The sequence below is a fragment of the Vidua chalybeata genome, chromosome 1 (genome assembly GCF_026979565.1).
Source record: "Vidua chalybeata isolate OUT-0048 chromosome 1, bVidCha1 merged haplotype, whole genome shotgun sequence".
Taxonomy (NCBI): Eukaryota; Metazoa; Chordata; class Aves; order Passeriformes; family Viduidae; genus Vidua; species Vidua chalybeata.
Genome location: NC_071530.1, coordinates 2674920 through 2694537, shown reverse-complemented (window position 1 = coordinate 2694537; position 19618 = coordinate 2674920). Strand labels below are relative to the sequence as shown.

Genomic DNA, 19618 nt, shown 5'->3' with positions numbered 1-19618 from the left:
ACCACCACTTTCCTCCCTGCCTAGGGGACATTACACCACTTCCTTCTTTTGGACACTGATTCAGGCTGAGGAACTTTAATATCCCACAAGATACAGAGACCTAACATACACCACAGCGATGACACCCTGTGATGAACAACCTCTTTCCCAGCTCTAAAATCTCAGCCTTGAGCCTTTCCACCCCACAACTTCAGCCCATCCCCAGGAACTCAAGACTGACACATAGTTTGAAGCTCCATTTCAGTCTTAGAGAAGGACCCAAGATGATGTGAATCATTCAAGATTCCCGAGTTGGAAATATCCCTAAAACCAGGTTTTTTCACTTCAACACTCCTGAAACTGTCCATAAAAAAGGAGCCAGAGGCCAACTGCATGAATATTCTTGGACTGCAACCCAGCTCCTGCTGAAGTCAGCGGGAGAAGAGGATGAGCTGATGGAATATCAAGTGCTGTGACAAGAACACAGAAACCCAACGAGCCCAGTGACAGCTGATGCAAGACATTTATTGATTTCAACTCAGCATCTAACAGCATATCTTGCACTTGACTTTTTTGTGTGTGTGTTTTTTTTTTTTCTTTTTTTTTATCTCAAGCAAACTGAAGTTTCCACTTTATTAATACCCATTTACCTCCAGGAATTTCAATAAAACATTCATTGTATTAAAATCTTTCATACAGCTGTATCTTTTCATCTACAGGAAATAAATCCCCACACATCTCATTAGTTATCTACACAGTTTAATCACTTACAAGCATAATTTTTAACCTCTAGGAAAATATTTTGAAAGTATATGTAATGAACTTTTCATAAACCTTTCACTTTTTGAACAGAGCCCTGCATAGGATTTTAAAATTTCCCTTCAATTGATACTCTTTTGCTTAAATTTCAAAAGAAAATGTAAACAGATGTTAATTGCTTTGAGCTAATAAATCAAAGTATAATTATTTCTTCTATGACCATCTGAAGTGCAGCCTTAGAGCTTCTTTAGAAAAGCCTGAGTGTCAACCACACCAGGAGGAAACCTCCATGTTCCTTTACACATCCTCATTATCTTTTGTTTGAATATTACATTTTTTGAAGACAATCACAGGGCAAAATCTTTTCTCAGCAGTATCTTCGTAAATCTGAATAAAATCCACTTCCTTCTGTGGAATTATTCCAGACTGATACAGGAATAACTGTGATCAGAATCAGGCTCAAAATAATTAGCTTTGAAAGCATTTCCCTGTTATGTGTATGTTACTTTCCAATGTACAGTGCAATATAGGAAAAAGCACTAATATATATATCCATCTTATTGCTTCATTATAAAACAAACAGTATAAACCAAGGAGATGTTATAAAAAATGGGATAGTACCATAAAGGAAGCTCGATTTCCTTCACCACTGGAAAAGCATCCTATATCATGAAGGTAGTGCACACGACATCCTGAGTGGATGTTGAAAGTGAAAGGCTGTGAAATCAGTATGTTCATTTTAGTCAGCACAAGGTGCAGCTGCAGAAGGAAAAAAAAAAAAAAAACTTTTCTACAAGCACCTTTTGTGAATTCATTCCCTGTTGGCAGGAATATTGCCCCAAGCCTCCAGAAGAAGCTCCTCAATATCACCTGGCTGGGAAACCCTGAGCCAACATCATCCATTCCTTCCCAAGGCAGAAACTCACTCCACTCTCTCTCCTCATGCTGCTTAGAAATTCAGCTGTGCCTGAGCTTTTCTGGTTTCCCTAAAACCACAAATGAAACCGCAAATGAACATTTCTACAGAGCTCAGCTGGGACAGGGTGTGGGGATCTTCACCCCACATCTCTGTCAGCAGAGAGGGCCAGTGCAGGGTCCTGCTGGGATCAGTGAGCTCCATCTGACTCCAGCTGGCACCAAGATTTGGGCCTGGGAGCTCATCTCTTTTCAGAGCAATTTGTTGGAGGTCTGGGCTACATCCATTTTTGGTGAAGCCAACAGGGATGGGCTGTGCTCAGTGCACCTCAGCCTCCCCCCCATGCAGCATTCCTGCTGCAAAGCTCCAGAGGAACTCCATGATCAGTCCCTCTCCAAGGCATCTCGACCTTCCTGGTTACAGTAATATGATGCAATTGCAACTGCCAGCCCAATACATTTGGAACAGATCCATGTTTCAACTGAATATTTATGGTAAAGCTCTTTTTTATCTCTCTCTCTCTCTTTTTTTTTTTTTTTTTTTTTATCTGTCATTGTGCTCCTGCTACTTTGCCATAGCTCAGTGGTAAATTCCTCTTATCATGTATAAGGGACATCATGGATCAATCTGTTAGCAGGAATGTTTCACCACTGGCACAGTCAGGAGAACAAATACTTTTCCAGTCATATTTATTGGCAAAGACTACATTTGTGGTCCTTTGAAGACCACGTTTGTGGTTCTTTGTCCTTGTTAATGTTTGATTGCAGATGCAGAAATTATTTTGTGTGACACTTTAATCTTTCAGTTAACTGAATTATATTTCAAAAGACATGGTTTATAAATCCACCACACTAGAATGCAGAATAATGAAACCTACATTATCAGACAGCTAGGGAGTGGATTTGAAAATATCGGTCATTTAGAAAAGATAGTCTTTTTCACTTAAAGCAGAAGAGAACAACAAAACTCTTGCTTCCTCATGACAGTGGGACCCTCTCCACTGACTAGTGTCAAACTGGGATTTCAACCAAAACAATGCCTGAGCAGCCCTTTGAATCCCTGGTATATGTAATATCTACTATATATCTCATTATATGGCAGAAGGTTAAAAAGATGCAACCAGACTGTGCACGTTGAAAGGTTTATGAGGAAATTTTGGTAGAGCTAATTGGTGTCACAAGTGTAGAGCAGAGTCAAAGCAGAGTGAAGCTTCATGACCTTTGAGCCCACACGGTGACAAGAGACACCTCCTGTCCTGGGCTACTGAAGGATGCTGAAAAGCTGAGATACTTTCACCTCCTTGCCACAACAAAAACTGGCACATGAAAAAATGATTAAGTTCATGGACAAAAAAACACACTTGTTCATCTATATTTCTGTCATAGGTAGAAGAATCAGGCTTTTCCTAAACCTCCCATCACTGCTCCACTATGGAATGATACATGTTCACATAGATCAAAGATTTTAAAGTCACAAACTGTTCTGACAGACTGTTCCCTTTAAGACTGGAAAAGCTTGACACATCATATTTAAATACATTTCCCTCTAAGGTATTCCCCTTGTACTTGTTACCTCGCAATCTTTGCCACCAATTCCCCTCGCCTACAACAATTCTGAATTTTTTTTTTTTTTTTTTAAACATAAAGCTGCTTTCTTTGGAGTTAAAAATCATGCTTGTGTCCGCTCAGCTCTGGGAGAGGTCTTCTGTGCTGATGTGCAAGGTGACAGGCTCGCCAACTGTCCCGTAGCTGAGCGTTCTCGTGGAAACTTCAGTTTTAAAGCTGGACTGCCCGTTGTCTGCCGAGCGCTGGACCTCGGTGCAGAACGAGGGCTTCACGGTGAAGGAAGGACCGGGAGGAGCCGCGCGGGCGTCGCTCACGCGGAAGGAGATGTTGGAGGGGCCCGCGGACTGCGCGCCGGCCACCCGAGAGGCTGACACGAACATGGCCCCGGGGACGTGCTCCTCGTACTGGCTGAAGAACCTCTGCCTGGGCTCGGGCACCACGGGCCTGACCAGGTTCAGCAGCACCGGCTTCCCGATGGTCGGCTCGTTGATCTCCGTCTGCAGCACGGAGATCTCGCAGGGCTTCTCCGCCGCGGGCTTCTGATCCTCGCACCTGTAGGTCTCGCCTTCTTGAGGGACGTAATCCTCCAGGTCCTCCAGAGTTAAGAGTTTGCCGTTGTGGGTTAAAATCTTGCGGTCCCGCGTGCTGATGTCGTCGGCGTGTAGCTCCTCTGGCTCATCCACTATGACGTTGTCCTCTTCGGGAAGGATGTCCTGTATCACTTCGGGTGCCTCCTCTCCAACAGGCCAAGACACATCCACTTCATCGAGCCCTTCCTGACCCTCTGGACTCACCGGGGTGAACAGAACATCGTGTTGGTCTCTAGCAGCTGTCCCAAAACTGAAGACCAAAGGCTCGCCCCCGCAGGCAAGCAGAGGGGAGGTGGCTCCTGACCCGTTGTCAGCACATGGATCCCGAGGGCAGCTCTTTCCTTCAGTCCCATAATCCATAAATGAATCACATCCTAATTGTTCAGACCCACACGGGGAGTTTCTCTCTTCGCTGCTGACTTGAGGTCCTTCCTGCTGGGTCGTGTACACCAGAGGCTGGATGTCACCTTCAGAGAGACCCTCATTCGGCAGAGATTTTGACTGTTCCACCAATTTATTGTTGGAGTTGTTTGTGTTTGGATCATCTTCTGGGGAGCGCTTCGGCCTTGAGCTGGGAAAAGTGAACGTTAACACCCCTGAGTCATCTTTCTCTTGTTTTGCTGGGGAAGAACCTCTTTTCCTTGTGGGCTTTGGTGATTTTTTCACCTTGAATTCAATTATTTCTTCCACTTCGACCCACTTGGGCTTTTTCTCTTCCACTGTGCTCCCCACAACGACGTCTCTCGCCGCTGCCCCTTGCATGTCCTCGTGTTCTGTGACATAAAGCCTGGGAACAGCAGCAGACTTTGGTGCTGCCTCCTGGTCGTGTCTGTGGACAGGCTGCCTGATCTTGGAGACATAAACCGGCTCCGGAGCCGGCTCCGCCCGTGGGGAGCGGGAAGGAGAATGACCTGAAGGAGAACGCGCAGGAGAAACCCTTCCCCTTTGTCTTGGGCTCTTCACCACCGTGGTTATGGTCTCCTCTCTGACGGCAGAAAGGGGTGGAGTTGACGGGAAGGTGAGACTTTTTGGGGAGCCACACTCCACCAGCACATGCCGCAGTCGGCCAAGGCGCCGCATGGGGTTAGTTTGGGGTCAGCATTCCAGCTTTTGGGGAAGCAGTCATTTTGGGAGGGACACACACACAGCACACACACCCACGTGCCCGTCTCCACTTCCCGATCCAGGGAAAACCCCCGATCATTGCCCTTTTCCCCAGGGAAAACCCCAGCTCCATGAGCCTCCTCAGGTGTGAGCACGTCCAGCTGAGAGATGCTCTGCTGGGTGCTGCTGTATTTCGTGTGCTTGTGTTGATCACCCACTCTGCTACTTTGGAACACAAAATTTTAAACACTTAAAAACTTTAACCTTTTCCTCAATATCCTTGGCTAAAATCCCAATTCCATCCACCTTAATGCCTAAATACCCTTTATTGCAGTAGGGTCAGTGTCTTCTTAATAACATTTAATAAATGCAACATATCTCTTTTTTTTTTTTTTTTTTTTTTTTTAATTACAGCCTCTTTTGAGACCAGAGATCTGCATTTCCACATGCAGAACAGTTACATTGAAAGGGGTTAACCCTTAAAACGTGGAGATGACCAGGAAAAGAAAGTTAGAACATCTCCTGCACAAGTCGTCTATGCCAAAGTGAATTTGTTTTTACTCTTCATAATACCATTAGTGCAGACACAGCCTGATCCTACTGCCTCCAATAGACACAGGAATACAAAGCCAAATTGGGATGCATAACTATGATTTCTCAGCATATTTCTGCTGGCTTTACTTTAGATTTTTTGACTGAAGTTGGGCTGGTGGTAGATGCCTCATCCCTGGAAACATTCAAGGTCAGGCTGGATGGGGCTCTGAGTAGCCTGATCAAGGTGGAATTGTCCCTGCTCAGAGCAAGGGGTTGGGATAGATTATCTTTAAAAGTCCCTTCTAACCCAAGGCCTAAACCCAGGCTCCAGTGCTCTTAATTTATATGCTTAGCATGCAGTTTTTCCTGCAGGTTTTTCCTGTGGTGTCTCTTGCCTTTATTTTAAGTAAATGTACTTCTGCCAGTGTTTTCCTGGCAAGCACAAGGAAGCCAATGCTCCACACCTGCTCCAGTGGAAATCATGGGAAAACTCATTTTGTTTCTGTGTTGAGATTCTGTCCCTGCCTCCAAGGAATGGGGTTAAAAACAAAGAATTAACTGAAGGGTCAAACAGTGGCCTGAACTGAAATTAAGAATAGAGACAGCAGCTTTTTAATTCCTCTCTTCCTCCTCACCATTCTCCAGTCACAGCCACGTGGAGCTGAAGGTCTCCCCCTCTGCTCCTCAGACATCTCTGCTCTGACTTTTGCCCTTGAGAATGGAGAACCTGTTTATAGCCATCATGGAAGACTAATCCTCTTGGGTTTATTGCAGCCTTTCTCATCTTCTGGCCTTATTTTTGAAAACCTGTACTTCCTTCTCCTCTGGAGATCAGGTTTGTTTCCACCATCAAGCTCTCCCTTTGAGGACATGGTGGAGTCCAGGACTGGATCAGCTACAGGGAGATTTATTTCCTTGCAGAGCACCCTCTCTTCTACTGCTCATTTTTTACTTTTCTCTAAGTTTTCTGCAGTTTTTCCAGAGACCTTTAAGGTCTGTGCAGAGCCTTCCTACTGGCCATGGTGCCTTTCTGAATTACACAGAATTAAATCATTTTAGGTGACAATGAATCCTTGGGTGCTTGCAGCAGATCGTGGTCTATGTTGCAAAGTTAAAATGGGTTTTTTGGGGTCTGGAATTTGCATATATGGACATGGTTCAATCCCATCTCTCAATTATCTGTTATTTTCTGACAGTAGTTGTAAAGCTGCTTCTGTTCATCAACTTGCTACAGATTAAAAGCTGGAATTTACCCTTACAGAATTATTCCCAAATTTTCCCCCATCACTATCCCAATTTCAGCTGAGGTCCACTCTTATTTAAAGTTCGTGACCACAAAAGGAGGGGAATTTCTCCCTGAGATCCCAGTTCTCAATTTACCAAACTCCTTTGAGGCTGCAGCCCTTGATTTAGGAGTCCCTTCTGGAGCTGTCCTGAACAGCAGCCTATGCGACTGAGATCTCAGAAATTTAGAAATCAGCTTAACTGATGGTGTTTTGTATTAATGAATATTATTTAATCCACCAGTATTAATACTGCTGCTCCAGATACAGGCACAGAATTGTGGTTAAATGAGATTTACCAAGTTTTAGATGTAGACTGGCTCTGAGATTCCCTCCTGCTCATGACTTTTTCGGGATATTTCTGAATGTGATCTAAAAAAATAACTCTCTCTTCAGTTGCCCCAGTCTGAATCCTGGTCCTTGAGGCAGTACAGGTAAAAATACTTTATTTTCTGGTTTTTGCAGGGTGAAAAACATCTAACAGCTGGAAATTTAACTGAGCTTATCTGCAACTTCTGGAAGGGGACAAAACTTATAAAACACTGCCTCCAAAAGGGAGGAATAATCCTCACAGAAAACAATAATAATTAAAAAAAAAAAAGGATAAAAGGTAAGCAACTCTTAACCCTTCGGTTGCAATTTTATGTCTAACAAAAATAAAATACATCCACTTAAGCCTCATGTCCAAGTCAAGGGCTGATTTTAGCAATGGTGCAGCTATTGAGGATTGAGGGAAGGTGTTTCCCCAAAATATCCATTGCATAACTCCTTCCTGCCCTCAGGACATGGTTGGAGTGGCTTGGAGCTGCTCTGAAATCCTGTCCCAGGTCAGTGTCCCCCTTCCATCACGTGAAACAATTTTATTATGTATTTCTCTATGGTACTTGAGAAGATAAATTAAGATTTTATTGGCTACTTGCTTTCTAGGCTGTGTATGACTGAGGAAATATTGCTTTTCGCAGGAATTAATCCTGTATTTTATAGGCATCCAATATAAACCAGGCTCAAAGTATCTAAAAAGACCAAGTCATCAGGACAATAATTTATATTAGAAATATAGAGATAAAAGGGGATAAAAATATTAATTTTCCTTCTGCTTCATCATACAAGGCTTTCCTGAAAAGTTTAAAACAAAGCCAGAAGAGATCACTCTAAGCTCTGAGATATTTGTTAAATTGGTAGATATTTTCAGGTAGACAGTTTTTAGATTGGTTTTCTTTTTTTCATTCAGCACTGAGAGTCAGACTCTACCTTCCCAAGCTCTCGTGAAACTCTACCAGCATTTGGGGGAATATTTTTCCTGTGTAATATCATAAAATAACTGCCCCAGGCTGTGTCTAACACCAGTGCTGCTATTTTTGGAAAAGAACAAAAGGACCTTTTTTGAGGTGATCACTTCACATGGCACAGAATTCCGTGGTGGGCTGGGAATGAACACACTTGCATGGCCAATGAACACAAGCTTGTTATTGGATCATGCAGAAGCAGCAAGGCAAAAAAAAACCACAAATGTTACCAAAAAAAAAAAAAAAAAATCAGCACTTACATGATGATGGTTTTCTTGGGCACTTTAGTCTCTTGTTCAGTGACTACAAAGAGAACAGTATGAACAGCATGGGGTTAAAGAAAGGCAAAAGCTGAAATGATTAAATTATCTTTGCTCAGTTCATCAACATAAACTGGAGTGAAAAATAACCAACTGTACCATCCCATCCATGCTTTCTGTGGTTATTTCCAGCATCATCTTTTGTGTTTCTGACCAGGAATGAGAATCCAGAATGCTCTCTGAACATTTAGCTTTGAAATTAAATATTTTGTGGAGAATAATTTGGCAAAAACTTGTTTGGCATTTTTGTTTGGTAGGTCAAAGCTAGAAAACAAGATCCTTATTTAATTTTTCTTTATCCTATAAAAGGTAGTGATGGTGTCAGAAACCTGAAAATGCCTCAATCTGGAAAATCCTGGAGAGCTGAAATTCTTTAAACTGTGCTTGCCCTTCCTAGAAAAAAAGAGCTCCCCCAAACACTGGATTGTGGTCAGACTTTTGTGGACTGGATGCAAAATCTAAGCTGGTAAATATGAAGACTAATATCATTATCATCAGTAGAGAAAATCAGCATCAAAAAAACCCCAAACCCAAATCCTAGGAAACTCAGGAGAGCCCTGTGTCTGCTCCATCTCTTTTTTTCTGCTCTAATTTGCAATTTTTCCTGACCCTTCTCCCATAACAAACTGGAAGCTGTTGATGAATATCAAGATCAAAAGTTATGATTTCATGGTGTTGCAAATATTCCTTAAAACTGACATTTCTAAAAAGTAGAAAGATGCTGTTTGAAGAACTAACTGAGATTTTCAGCAGGTTTCCCATCCTCTCCACTGGAATAAAATTAAGACACTCTTTGAACAACACTGCTTTAAGCACACTGAACTGGTGAACCTATTTGAGATCTAGGGAAAAAAAAAAAAAAAACATCAGCAAGCCCCACTTTTTATTTAATAAACTAGCAAAATATCTAAAAAAAACCACCCCATAATTTAATCTCCAGGTTTTCAATTTTCCAGCCAGCCTATAATAAATAAGCTCTGGTAATTTTCAGCCAGTGCAATTTAAGTGAACTGCTTCTTAAAAATATCTATAAAATCACAAACAGTTCTTGCCCAGGGAATTTGGAGTGTCTGTATTATTTGTTTAATAACTAGTGATTAGTGCTGATGTTTTCAATGGTGCCCCAAACCTGCATTGACTGAAAATTAAAAATACATTTACAATATTAAATGGAATACTTTAACCTAATTTTCCTTCCATTTCACTTCCAAGGGCTCTTCCCTGCCTCAGGTAAAAAACACAAATTTGACCATAATGAAAAAGAATTTTGTGCAAATATTGATGTTAATTTCTGCCCTAGAGCTCATGTTTCCTCTGCAGAGCCTTGTCTTGTTTATGCCTGTAAAAATCTGGAATCATTTCCCAGAGATTCAAAGGAGCTACTGCAGAACTGGGTGAGTTGAAACAAAATCTGTTTGGAGATTTGAGTTTACACTAACTGGGTAAGTAAAGAGCAAAATTATTTTCAAGTATTTATCCCTGGACACAATTACAATAAACCCATTTACCTATCCTTAATTAATATTTTTTAAAAATAACTCAAACCTTGTTTTAAATTGTGGAATTATAATAATACAGTGATGGCAGATGAACCGAGTGCTCAAACAATTTACCACACTCAGGTTAGAGATTTTCACTGAGTTTTTAAATCACTATTCTGCAATTTTCAAATAACTTTTAGAAATCTCATTAAATAATATTATGAGATTAACCCATATGCAGTGAGTATATGAGTAAAAATACTGAAGTTTTGATGGAAATATTTTAATTAATTGGATTATACACCTGATAATAGGTGTTTTCTACAATTATTTTAGCAGCAAGAGTATTTGGATGAGAATTAAATAATATAAAAATAGTTGAATAAATTTAATTAAATCTCACAATGTCTGTAATGAAAAAGTCTCTTTAATGGTTGCTCTATTAATGTCTGTTCTTGGAAGTCCTCCCAAATGACACCAACAGTGATATTTCTATTTGTAGTGGATGTCAAAGAGAGTCAATATTCAAAAGTTTATCAGGCTTGGGATGAGAAAGCTGAAAATGGCATTTAATAAATTGTATATGTGCTCTCCGAGGTGTGAGGGAGGATTTGAGCAATCCTATATTGAAGGATAGAACCACACGAAAGTAGGATGAGAGAATTTGGGTTTCTTTTCTTTTTTTTTTTTTCTTTTTTTTTTTTTTGGTATTTGTTTTGCTTTGTTTTTGTGGTTTTTTTTTTTTTCCTGTTGCTTTTCCCCGAGAGGAAAATATTCTGCATCCATTTTTAGCGTCGGATTTATCATTTCAACTTTTCAAGAGCATTTTAGGCAAACAGCTTTGCAAAGCAGGAGCCCCTGATAAGCAGGTTAAAAGCTGTAAGCATTAGGGACAGCCCGTGCTTTTATAGGACCAGACATCTCTTTGGTTAATAGATTAAACATTGGCTTGCAAGTGATGGAACACTGAGGATAAGTGAGTTCTCCTTGCTCTGGATGGATGGAAGGTTATTTGTGGCCTTTATTGCAATTTTTAGGTCTCTTTTCTCCACTCACAGAAGCTTAAACCTATTTTTGCTGCTCAGTTCATGCTGCTGACATGAACCAGAGGAGCACTGCTCTGTTTTCACCTCCTTCTGCTACACTTTGGAGACTAATCTTCAAATCCTGACAAGAACTGCTAAAACTAATCCTAAAATGAGCAATTCATGCAATCCCTGGGGTTGGAAAAGACCCTTAAGATCGTTGAATCCAACTGCTAAGCCAGCACTGGCACCTTAAACCCCGTCCCTAAGTGCCACACCCACAGGTATCTGAAATCCCAACAGGGCTGGCAGCTCAACTCATGAATATAAGACTTTTTAAAATTATATAAATGGGATCTCTCTCAAAAATACCCCACCAAAACCTGAACAAACAAAACAAAAACCCCCAAGCCCAAACAACCAAAAGGCTCCACGCCTGCAGCGACCGACACGGCTGCAAGGGCAGATGGGGCTCTCCTGAATTTGCACTGGGAACCCTGTGGCCTGGCCAAAAATGAGACTAAACCATGGTGATAAGAGAATAAAAATAACAAGGTAAATACACTAATCATGACCCTAATCAGGGAACAAACAGGGGGCAAACTCCTGTGCCCTATTTCTTCAGTAACGCTAAGAGATCTGATGCTCCTCTGTGTTTTAAATCTTCCTTGCAAGAACTTAATTTTTTGCTGATTTTTAACAAGGTGGTTGCTACGAGGCAACTGAAGAACCTGCCCAAGGCTCTGCATGAAATCTAAGGCAAAGCTGTGAAGGAATTCTTGTTGCCTGGCTGTAGCTGCTTTGGGAATTTTTATTTATGGCTTTGTCTCCACTCCTGTACCTGACTCCTCCCCTTGTACTGTCTCATTCTAGGTCCTGACCTGCCCACCCATATGGAAATGCAACACCTTTCCAAGGCACTGGGCTTTGCTTTCCTTGACAAATAATCAAGTTAGTGAGCCTGGATGGATAAATCACACCAGAACATGCCAGAGCACATCAGCCCAGGTGTGCCGTGTGCAGGTTAAGCAGCAAGGTGCAAAGCAGACACAGTCAACTGGAAGTCAAAGAGAAGGATCTTCTTTCAGCTACACTTTTTTAAAAAGTGTCTCAAATTCTTCCAATATCCACAGAAAGAGGATTTTTTTTTAAGCAACCCTCCATTGACTTCAGTGCAGCGACCAGGTGTGGCTGAAGGCAGATCTCAGCTCACAAGGGATCCCTTAGTCCAGTGGTTTCCATCCTTTTTGGATTTGGTCCACCCAAGGGACCTGCAAACACCCTAATAAAACCATAATGTGAATTTATACCAAAGAATTTTGGTTTTGGTACCCATGTTCTTGTTATTGGATCATGCAGAGGCAGTGGAGTGTGGAACATCACCAGCTGCAGGTCAGGGGCTCATGAACCACTGGACTAATGGTATCCCAAACCCTGGGTTTGGTTCAGCAGAATAAACAGTACAGAAAGGCAGGAGGATAAAAACTAAAATAGTTGCCCCTTGGGTGCCTCATGAGACCCAGACAATGGTCATTTCACAGGAACAGAGATAAATCAGGTAAAACTCAGACCCAGGGTGCAGGTGAGCCAGGAAGCAGACACGGTATCTATTTCCTGTTGTGAGAGCAGTAATGTTGTCCTCTTGGTGAAGTTACAAGTAATCCCATTTTCACAAATAGGAAGGATTGTGAGGATGGAAAGGGCCTTCATGAGATCCACCTGTCCTCCAGTTCTTTGCCAGATGAATCTGATTTTTCCCCAGGCAGATCAAGGCTGGTTACTGATTCTCAAGAAAACAACGAGTTCCCTCCTCGGTCAAGTGCATTATGCCAAATTCATCCCTGGTGCCATTCTGCTCACAACAATCCTCTTGCTCCATGGATGAGCCTATTTTCTCCACTGGCCTGAAGCAGATCTCCCTCTGTTTCTCCCTGGAGATGACTCAGGGATCTATTTTCTTCCCTATTACCGAGTTCAAGCAATTGCACATCACAGAACAAACTTATTTCATGACATTTCTGAAGCTTCCAGGCAAACTCCAATTATATTTCTGTAACCAAGTTCACAATTTTTTTGTTTGTTTATGATTACAGGAATAACAGCAGATGAGAAATTTGGGGCTGAACATACACACTTGCAACCCCCAGAGCTGAAAATGCTCCTAACATTTTATACAACTCTTGTTTGCTTTTATAACATCTGCCTGAAAGGAACTTCATCAAGATACACCACCCTGACAGAGATTTATTTGTGTTCCTCTACATCCTGCACACAACTTATTTTTCTCTCTTTGGGGCATAGAAAAGACAAAGAATTCAAGTACTTGAAGGTTTATATAGCTTAAAAAATTCTAGTGTTTCTACACTTACACCATCCTCCCTGTAATGCTTTTTGATAGGACTCTGAGAAAGAACTAAAAGGAAAACATGTTTAAAATGAAGCCAAGAATGTTCATCGGTCAGGATGCTAATCTTAATAATTTATTGTGGATGAATCCTCTTAATGTAATAGTACAACATTTGTGTCTACAAAGGGCTGGCCCTAAGGTCCAGCCTGACCAGAGTCCTGTCTCAAAACAGCAGAGGACGGTAGAAAATGATGAAAAAATATGAGTAGAGGATCATTTATCCCTGAATACTTTTCCAGACTCCAGCAGCTTCACGAGTCAGAACATTGCCTCTTAGTGGATGTTGATAATGTCAATTATGCCCTTTCAAACACACTCTTGAACTCCTGTTATTATCACAAGATGGTGTGGAAACACCAAAGTTGAGGAAAGAAGGTCCTAGAGCTGCTGGCAAAATTCTGGCTTTTGCTGACCATGCCTCCACCAACCACATCTGGAAGAGGCCTTTGAAACCAAGGTTTGCTGGCATGGAAAGGCCTGTGCCTAACCCAGTCTTCTCTCTTGCCCTCCAAATCTGTCCCTTTCCTATTAAAGGTGGTCCCTTGGCTGTATCACCTCCTGAGCTGTCACTGGGAGCTGTTCAAGAGGCTGGTTCACACTTAGCCACACAAGGACATTTAAAGGATGTGCAAAGAAGCAATTCCCTATGCCAGGAAATGCTCCCGGGGGAGACGTAGCCATGGATTTAAACCGGGCTGTGATGAGCTTACAGCAAGCAGTAACACACTCCGTGTGGAAATCCCTGGGATAGGCAGCAATCCCTGGAACTTTAGGCAGTAATGACTAAAAGTTGTGAAGAAAGATGCGTTTTTGGATGGGTGTAAAATCAATTCTTACTGCCCTACCAATCCAGGTGAAACTGGCAGGAAAAAGGGGAACTAGGACTATCCCTGGACAGTCCTAAATAATGGATGAACTAATCATTGCTCAGGACACACTGCTGTCAGCTCTGCTTTCCCCACGTCCTTCAGTGGTATTTCAGGAGCAATCCCACAACGCCTCCACCTTTACTCAGTGGCCCCTGTAACATTTCTGCCAGGCTGACACACATTTCCAAGGCATTCCAACAATATACAACGTTTCTTTTTTCACGAGATGGCGGCGTGACAAACCCTTCATTCGCTCCTCCTTTTTCATACAATGCGTTCATGAGCATTATATGAAGTTGATTTGCCAGGCTTGGAAATCAACAGATGGTGATGGGCGCAGAGCCGAGCTGCCCTCTGCCCATGCACATCTCCAGAAGACGTACAGATACATGGACACCAACAACCAACATGGGTAAGATGGCAAAAAATACCGGAATCTTGTTGTTTTTAGGGCAACTGGCTGGCGTACGCACGGAGCTGGGCAAGGGTCGTACCTTCAATGGTGATGGCTTGGTCTCCTCTCCTCTCCTGGGTCAGGGCTGCGGCGCTGTGGTGGTAAAGCTCTGCTCCACTTTTGGCAGACCCTAATCTGTTCATCAGCTGGAGAGAACGGTGCAGTGCCAAATGAAACACAGGATGGTTTTTGTTTGTTTGTTTGTTTTTTTTTTTGTCGTGATAAAACCCTGCCTGTGCTACCCTGGAAAATTCAGTGGGTGAAGGTGTGAGCCCAGTGCCAAGCTGGAGTTTGGAGGGACACTTTGATGCTAGAGATGGAGTTCATGGTCTTTTACCAAAAATTATTCACACGGACAAGTTACAGCACATCTGCAAACTTATTTACTTAATTATTGGGTGTTTGCTCTGCAGCCTGGGACTTGTTCCTGGGGTAACTCTGTCTCTACCAACAGGCCCAGATTCCTGCTGTACACACACTTAGATGGCCCTTAAATAGGATTTTTTTTTTGTTTGTTTATCATCCAATAATTACTGAATACTGGACCTTAGGATCTTGGTCAATGGCAAATGCAAGGTAGTTTGGTTTTGCTAAAATTCCAGTAGAATTCTTTAAAGTATATCAAACTTCCTAAATATTTCTGTGAGCTGAACTATTTACCATGGAGCAGCTGACCCATGCTGATTTCCTAAACCAAGACTGATTTATTTTATTGCCAAGCCCTCAGAACTTATTACTGTTTTATTACAGTGAATGCATAGACTATGATTAATTTTCATGCAATGTCTTATATTTTAAAAAATTATCAGCTACTTTCATGTATGCTTGCTAAAAAACTCAGGAATTTTAGTGCTTAATCCTTCTATTTAGACCTAATTTCTTTATTTTGGCTCTGGAGGGTTTCTTAGGCATAATTTAAAGACAGTCCAGAAACAAAATATCACATCAGAACGGTCACAAATTTTGTAAGAGCCTGATCTAGAGATCTGGATCTGACTTTAAGCTCCAGAACAAGCTCCATCAATTTTTACTTGTACCAACAAACTGTCAGATCAGAATATTCTGAAGCTTTTGGACACTCACAATCCAGATCTAGCTCAAGACCATCTATAATATTCTTATGAGCAATTACTCAGCCACGGGTCTCTCATAGTAAAATGAATTCTTCTGCCTGTATCATTTCAGGTGATGGATATTTAAATCTTTCTGAACTCACCTCACATTCATAGTGCCCCATATCTTCGTTGGAAGGGTTCTTGACCACCAGGACTGCGATGCCACTCCGTGGTTCACTGAAAGTCTGGTATTTACTGGTGTCCTTCAGCAGCACCCCATCCTTGTACCATCTGAGTGGGGAAACATGGAGCATAAGCCAGGAAAAATTATGCAGCAATAAGAGGTCCCCAAGATCACTGATCCATCCATCAAACAACTCTGGAGCTGATCCTTAGACAAACATTTGGATCCTGGAAGGGAGGGCTGCAGGTGGGTCGATCACACCTGGGTATGAAACTGCACACGTTTATGAGATTCTTCCCAAGAGATCTCCTCAGTCAGTGCTGGAAAAGGGCTTTAAATGATGACAAGACAAGATTTGCTGAGCTTTTTGTCTGAATACCTGATAAAATCAAGTCAGGGGTAAGGCAGGGAGGATAACCAACAATAAAATGTTTTCCAGGGCTTTAGATTGGACAGAGTCCTCCTCAGGGTCTATCTGTAGGTATTTCTTTTCGAATTCTAGCTAGAATTAATTGCTCAGAACCTCAGGAATGTCTGGATCATGAAGAGCCAGCATTGGGATGGGGTTAAGACAGAAGACACAGTAAAGAAAGGGTCATAAACTCCAAATTACTTTTCTGACTATGCACAATGGGAAAGCAGGATTTGTTCCCATGTGAGCTGCAGGACTGACCTGATCTGAGGCCTGGGTGCTCCTTCCACAGTGCAGGTGAACTGGACATCTTCACCCTCAACAAGATAAGCATTTCTGACCTTGTTCACAAACCGTGGGGGCACTGCAGAAAGCAAAGGTAAATGTGACTGGTAGCTGGAAATATGAACAGATAGAAAGGGCATGTCCCTGACCAGGTGATTTTCACTGGGTATAAAGGATACTAAAGACCAAATTTTTTGACCTTAAAAAAGTTGCCTGTATGTAACTTTTTTTTTTTTTTTTTTTTTTAATATATTATCCAGTATATGTTGTATAGAACCCCTGGAATGTCTTAGTATTTATAAGATCATAGAACATAGAATCATTCAGGTTGAAAAAGACCTCTGGGGTCATGGAGTCCAACCACTAACAGTGCTAAGGACAACAGTAAACCACGTCCCCAGGTGCCACATCTAAATGTTTTCTGAGCTCTTCCAGGGATGGTGACTCCACCAGTTCCTTGAGAAGCTTGTTCTGGTGGTTGACAATGCTTTTGGTGAGGAAATTTTTCCTAATCTCCAATCTAAACCTCCCCTGGCCTAGCCTGAGGCCGTTCCCTCTCCTCCTCTCCCTGTTCCCTGGAGCAGAGCCGGACCCCCCCAGCTGTCCCCTCCTGTCAGGAGCTGTGCAGAGCCACAAGGTCCCCCCTTTTCTCCAGGCTGAGCCCCCAGAGCTCCCTTCTTGTCCTCCAACCCCTTCCACAGCTCCATTCCCTTCCCTGGACACGCTCCAGCCCCTCAATTTCCTTCTGCTCATGATAATCTCAAAACTGACCCCAAGCCTGGAGGTGCCTCAGCAGTGCCAGCACAGGGGACAGTCACTCCCCTGGTCCTGCTGGTCACACCATGGCTGGTACAAGTTTAAGGTATTTCATAGCAGACCCCCTTAAAACTCTGCATCTGTGCAGGACTTTACCTTGAACAAGGATCTTTCCCAAGGTACTGGCATTCCCAGCAGGACTGGAAGCAAAGCACATGTACTGTCCTGTGTCAGCCCCTGTCAGGTTGTCCAGGATCAGTGTGCAGGAGCCATCAGGATCTTCTATTATAATGTGGTGGGGATCCACCTCCACGGGCTTTCCATCTGAAAGAGAAATTATTTCTTTTAAAATCGCTTACTAACAGTTTCCTCCTTAGGAATTTCATCCAGCTTTTCGTCCTGAGAGGGCTGACAGCTGTATTATTGCAGCTGGTGTTGGTAGTTGAGGAATCAGCTCTTCATCTTCATCCAGCTTTCTATAAAACATCATCCAGGGCAAAGCATTGTTGAAGGACCTCATACATCACCACTCTTCATTTAAAAGTGAAATTATCCCAGAATACATTCTGTACAGTCGTAATTCTGCTTTTCCAGTCAAAGGAGCACACCCAAAATGCCCAAAAACTCTAGACTCGAGTATCTTTAGGGGATCAGCTCTTGGGTTACCTGATACCTTAGGTTTTGAGTTTTTCTGTTCTGTTTTGGTGTGCAGCTTTTAGCTTTACATTAAGTGTTACTAGGATCTTTTCACAGGGTGGTGAACACAAAACAATCCTATTTTAGCCATAGACTCAAGGACAATCTCTTCAAACTTCAGGCCCAAAGCATTAACAACGTGAAAAGAGGAGGGCAGGCAAGCGAGAAAGGAGGATGAAACTTTATAATTTAAAGTTATTAACTGGACAGTTAACTCCTATGTGGACTAAATGGACTAAACTTATAAAAATGTTAGATCTCGTGACCAAGCTCTTTTGCTTCCATCTTGGAGCCATCCAGGCACTGCCAGGGTGTGGCCTTTGAAGGCACCTCAGTAAATATCCTCTTTATTCCCTTTAACTCTGTCTAGCCTCTGCTCCAGCTCCTTAAGGCATCAACCCACCGCCCAATTATCACAGCAATATGGACAGGGAGCACATTTGGAGGGTGCATCTCATGCCCTGCTGCTCGTACCTTTGTACCAGCTGATGGATGGCCTGGGAGCTCCTGTCACCTTGCAGGCCAGCTTGACTGTCTCTCCCAGCTCAGCTGTGCAGTCTGCCAGCTCTTCCTCAAAGTCTAGAGGGACTGAAATATCAGAGGAAGCGCGTTAGTCTGGAGGAGGGGGCTCTGTCCATGGCACGGCTGCTGCTAAGTGAGATAAGAATAATTTTTGCAAATCTGTGAGGTTTAGAATGGAAAAACTGAACAGGAAATTTTAGCAGCTCAAGACTTAATAGGTGACATGCTCCCCTTGCTTGTCTGAGACTAAATTCAGTCTGTAACAAGTCTGTTGTTGCCTATAAAGTTAGCCCATATGGAAAAAAGGGAATTTGTTGCTGATCTGGAATTATTTTAGACCATGACTTTAATAAGCACATCCGTTATTCGGACACCACACATCTGTCACCATTAAGGCAATTCCTCAAATAAAATGTAGCCTGGACATCCAAACCAGCACTCTGCTGGTGTCCTTACAATAAAATCTATGCTTTCATTGAATCATAGAAACATGGAGTGGTTTGGGTTGGAAGAGATCTTAAAGATCAAAATGTTCCCACTCCTGCCATGGGCAGGGACACCTTCCACTCTCCCAAGCTGCTCCAAGCCCCATCCAGCCTGGCCTTGGACACTTCCAGGGATGGGGCAGCCACAACTTTGGGCAACCTGTTCCTTTATTAAGCGACTTTTATTTTAACCCATTGCTACTATATGAAACCATATAAAATTATTCTGATAGTCTTCCTCACTAAACCACTTCACTAAAGGCACAGAAATGAAGTCCCCAGACTTGTTTTCAGTGTATATGGACTAAATCCAATGCTGTTCTGGCATTTTAAGATGCCAAATATCCTTACGCTATAGTGGACACCATTTGTAGCTGATGCTTGGAAAATAAAAATAGAATATCCCTCCTGATAGATTTTGTGGATTGAAAATTGGTGGAATCTCAAGTGACACTGAGAATGATGAAGCCTTAATGTCCAGACAAAATTCCAAAGATAGAGCAATGTAAGCCAGGAGTCGAGTAAAGAGTCTGGAACCCAGCAAAGTCACAGGGTCTTTTGTACTGGGCTGTGTGGGACTCTGGATCAGGCTACAACCCCAGCTCTCCCCGCCTTTCCTCCAGGAGAGGAGTTTCAACCCTCAGATTAACT

The 19618-nt window shown here is 42.5% G+C and overlaps 1 protein-coding gene across 1 annotated transcript in view; it reads right to left on the bottom strand.

Annotated features, from left to right (window-relative positions):
* LOC128796984 (obscurin-like) overlaps positions 1 to 19618 on the bottom strand; it is a 170825-nt gene that overhangs the window by 28503 nt on the left and 122704 nt on the right. The window contains exons 86-90 of the mRNA XM_053959121.1: positions 18435 to 18548; positions 17421 to 17588; positions 16485 to 16587; positions 15789 to 15918; positions 14613 to 14718 (exon numbers count right to left, since the gene is read on the bottom strand). Of these exons, the coding sequence (XP_053815096.1) occupies positions 14613 to 14718; positions 15789 to 15918; positions 16485 to 16587; positions 17421 to 17588; positions 18435 to 18548 (621 nt within the window). The remainder of the gene's footprint in view (positions 1 to 14612; positions 14719 to 15788; positions 15919 to 16484; positions 16588 to 17420; positions 17589 to 18434; positions 18549 to 19618) is intronic.